This window comes from Eurypyga helias, unplaced genomic scaffold (genome assembly GCF_000690775.1).
Source record: "Eurypyga helias isolate BGI_N326 unplaced genomic scaffold, ASM69077v1 scaffold9278, whole genome shotgun sequence".
Classification (NCBI taxonomy): domain Eukaryota; kingdom Metazoa; phylum Chordata; class Aves; order Eurypygiformes; family Eurypygidae; genus Eurypyga; species Eurypyga helias.
In genome coordinates this window covers 6,787-11,087 of record NW_010266341.1, presented here as the reverse complement: position 1 = coordinate 11,087, position 4,301 = coordinate 6,787, and the positions used below count along the sequence as shown (strand labels likewise).

Genomic DNA, 4,301 nt, shown 5'->3' with positions numbered 1-4,301 from the left:
GTGGGGTGGGGAGGGGGTGGGTGTGTGGTGGTGTTTGGTTTTTTTTATTTTTAAATACAGTCACATTCTGATCTTTGTTGGAAGGGAAGCTGAAGTTCCTTGTGTATGCTTGATACTCTTTTTTAAACCAGTTTAATCTGTGAGGAAATAATACTGTTTACAAGTACAGACTGTAGGTTTGGGGTTCCATTTCATAAAAACCAAAATGCATATCTGAAGCATGTCAACATACTAGGCTCTTCCATCTCATAAATCAGACAGAAAACCCTTAAATGTAAACAAAATTAGACTCCAATGAAACAAGAATTGTGTACACATGCCTTTCTTAATAAATAAAAAGCATACCTTTGTAGACATTTAAAGTTATAGTCCTAACAGCGATCCTGACCATGCTTTCTGGGTGGTTAAAAAATTTAATAGCTTCAGTGTACAAAGCAAAGTCATTAGTGTGCTGTAATAAGAGGAAAGAAAATTTATGATTAGGCAAAACATGTACAGAATATTCGTTGGGATTCTGTATCAAAAATGTTTTCCATGTATTAATCTGACATTTTAACCTTCTACTTAAGTAATCAAAATGCTTTTACAATGCAGAGTCAGCTGTATTTGCAGCCCTGCATTAAAATAAACCGCTTTAAGCGTCAGAGCTTTCCGTGTTCACTCTGCACATATTCAGTGCTTTAATGCCCTCTTCTGGCAAAAAGTGGAATGGAGGGAGGAAAAAACCATTCAACTTTGACCTTTGACTACTTAGGCTTTTTAGACTTTGACTAAGCTGCCTAGAACCAAGTGGTGGAACAGAAAAGATCCTGTTTATACAGGCACAAGAAAACAAAGCATAAAAACGTTGAATTCTCAGGGAAATAGGCTTCAAAACAACTGAAACATTCCAACATAACACTAACTTCCATATTAATTTCCAGGCAAGGCTTTGAGCAACCTGGTCTACTGGAAGGTGTCCCTGCCCATGGCAGGGGGGTTGGAACTGGATGGTCTTTAAGGTCCCTTCCAACCCAAACCATTCCATGATTCTACGATTTTGATTTTATTATAGTTCTAGGAGGACAAAGACCTCCTTTATCATGCTTTTGCAGAGATCCCCACAAATGAATTTTTAATCACTGAAAGTACTGTTATAAAAAATAAATGTAGTTCATGCTGAGACAAGAGACTAACCAGAATATGTGCCAAGCGGCTATCAATTCCCAATAAAGTCCACTCACCATAACACTGCAACTCTTTTCTTCACTTACCTCATTATAGAAGAAATGTACAGTATGATTGTTGAGTTTCAGTGAAAGAGTTTTCAAAAATGATATGTAATATGCCATGATTTCCTCATCAGAAAAGTCAAATTTGTGGACAATAATAGAATTTACATAGTTGTTAGACAGCAGGTAGTCTGAAACATAAGAGACATTAAGGGGGTTGACAGAAAGAAAAAAAATCACTATGCTAACTAGCTGTGTTTCCTGCTAGCAACAAATTATCTGATGCTTCAAGATTCCAACTTTGGGCCAAATTACAAACTGATGGCGTCAAGTGGTAATATAAAGGGTGTTCCCTGCAAAGGTCTTTGCTCCCAAGAACAAGAAAACTGAGAATATACTTCACCTTCCTCAATTTATGCAGGCTCTGCAGCTAGTTACACTCAAACCAACTCTCTTATCCTCCCAGCCATAGACTCAAAGGCTTGTATACGACTTCTTCTTCATGAGAGTTGTGGACTACTTTAAACTATTAGTTCTCTGCCTCTTTCTATGTTTCTGAAAACCTTGGGGTAAACGCAAATGGCTGAATGCCAGCCCCAATGACGTCAAAACAGTTCCAGTACAAGCTATACAAGAGTTGCATGACATCATCTGTAGCAGTCAGGTGAACATTTCAGACCACAACTAATCTGCTGACTTAAAGAACCCCTTGAAATATGATAAATGTTTCAGTAGTGTTTACATTAAAAGATATTTGGGAGTCAAATTACACTGTATTTTCAGTATTGTTCAATTAAAAAGGTTGTTAGAAATCCATATAGTTCTTCTGTGAAGGAACACTAGGGCTAAATTTCATTAAATGAACGGGAATTCAATCAAATCTTGATCACTTCATTCTAAGGAGTTTAAAGTGTGCCCTTACACAGTGATGTTTCATGACTGATGTTCTCAAAAAGGATGTTCAGGGTCTGCAGAAGCTGTACACACACGTAACGACCGGACTTCTGACGCAAGATGTTCAAGAAGAAAACAAACATATTCTTCTCCAAGAAAAAGCTGGAATAAAATAGAGGTGTCATTAAGTCTCTTTCTGTATTTAACAGGAACATAATTTTACAGGATCAGGGGCAGTTCTAGGCAAGTTTGACAAACAGCATGTTTTGCATTTATGAAGAATTATTTTGCAAAGTTTTATCTGTATTACAGAGATTTATCTTTCTAACACCTTAAATACTAACAAGGGCATTTAAATATTCAAATTATGCAGAAAATGGAAATCATGAAATCAAGGCCGGTTTTACTTCATTTTAAGTAGATTCAACTCATGAGGCAGCTTCCCTACCTCGCAATCCTAATTTTGAAGGGGAGAGCCTTTAAATGAAGGTTACATTTTGTTCCTTGCCCCTTTTAAGCTAACACACTTTTTGTCCTCAAGACTGGAGACCTTATTTTTGATCCACTTTTTTTTTTTTCCACATCAGAAGCAAGCATTTCACGGGTTATGGTACAATTCAAACAAAAGTGAATCTTTTCAGTGTTTTTAAACCAGAAATACATGCAATTTAAAGAGAACAGTGTGGACTCTTTCCTACCAGGACATCACAAACACATACCTATGATTTTTTGATTTTTTTTTTTTACATAAACTGCAGAAACCCTCATTCCCAAAATTCCCTCCAGCAGAGACGACAGTGAGGAATGTGATAGTTACAACATAGATATGAATAATCATAATAAATTAGTTTTCTTAGTCCATATCATACCCAAATAATGTTGAAATCATCTTGTCAAAATAAAACCAAGCACTCTCTAAAAAAGTAACTCAAACCAAACACACACTTTAGCTTTACTTATGTCAAACACAAACTGCCTTATAGAAGAGCGAGTGTCTTGACACAAACATCCAAGCAATGGGCATTAATGCAGTCCTATTTGCAACTGTGAATATTTGTTTTGCAGTTTGTTTCTTGTATCACGCTATTTTATGAATATTAAAATAACATCTGAAGAAAACCTCTAACTAGCATGGCTAGAGTAAAATACGTATGTGTAGTCTCTTACATTAATTGGTTCAATTTAAGTCATATGATACTGACGTACTGAGTAAATCTGGGCCCTAAAATAGGTTGGATTTTGTATTCTATCAAAGATTTGAGAGTCAAAGAAAGGCAATACATGAAAGGGGCTCTGGACTTGGAACGCTTTTTTGCTAACAGAATCAAATACTCTTTTTCTTTGTATGACAAGAACATGAGCCTGCTTATCTGTCTTCTGTAGGACATAGCTTTCTACCCACATTCATGAAATACAGTCCTGGAGGAGTCAGCCTTTGAACCAGATCTCCATGCAACGCTAACCATTCTTCAGAAACAAAACCAGAGTCAAAGTTGCTTAGAAGTACTTACTCAAATACTGAGCTGTCATTCTGATCCCCCCATATAAGGATCTCTGTTATAGAACGAATAGTCTCTACCAGCAGGTTGCGGTTGTGATCTGTTACTGTTGTATTTTTAGTCAAAACATGATACATGTACCTAAAAGAAAACACAATTACAAGTAACATGCTACCCTGCCACTTTCACATGCACCACGTTTGTCATGTTTGGTCACTGTAACTTAATGCAGACACACACATACACACTGTGTCTTACCACTGTACAGTTTTAACATCCAAAAATTTCCTTTTGATATTGCTGCAGAGAGAACAGTAATTATTAAACAGCATATGTGACAAACAAACCCATAACCAGCCAGGTGAGTTATGAATGCTTATGCATGTGTTAACACACGACTAGAAATTACATAACACTTGCCCCATGGTGCCTCTTACGTCAACTCAGTGAACTTCTTTGGAAGTTATGTTAAACCCCAAGGAGTGATGAGCAAGAAAGAAATAGAAGCAGCACGTAAGCATGCAGTAGCTGGCATGGGAAAGTAACTTTGGAAAGATGCACATGCAGATGGAACTAGAAGGCTGGATCCCTTCTCTTGTCTGCAGAGACACTTGACAGACTCATGTCAAGGGGACAGTTAGCCAGCAGGACTGTCAGAGACCATCGATCGCGGCAAAGCTTAATCATCAGGCGCAGG

At 37.3% G+C, this 4,301-nt stretch overlaps 1 protein-coding gene across 1 annotated transcript in view; it reads right to left on the bottom strand.

Annotated features, from left to right (window-relative positions):
* The window catches only part of CLEC16A (C-type lectin domain family 16, member A), a 68,812-nt gene extending 65,071 nt beyond the window's left edge, over positions 1–3,741 (bottom strand). Inside the window, 4 exon segments of the mRNA XM_010157040.1 lie at positions 346–451; positions 1,254–1,402; positions 2,134–2,267; positions 3,617–3,741. Coding sequence (XP_010155342.1) covers positions 346–451; positions 1,254–1,402; positions 2,134–2,267; positions 3,617–3,741 — 514 coding nt within the window.
* Positions 3,742–4,301: the final 560 nt, after the last annotated feature.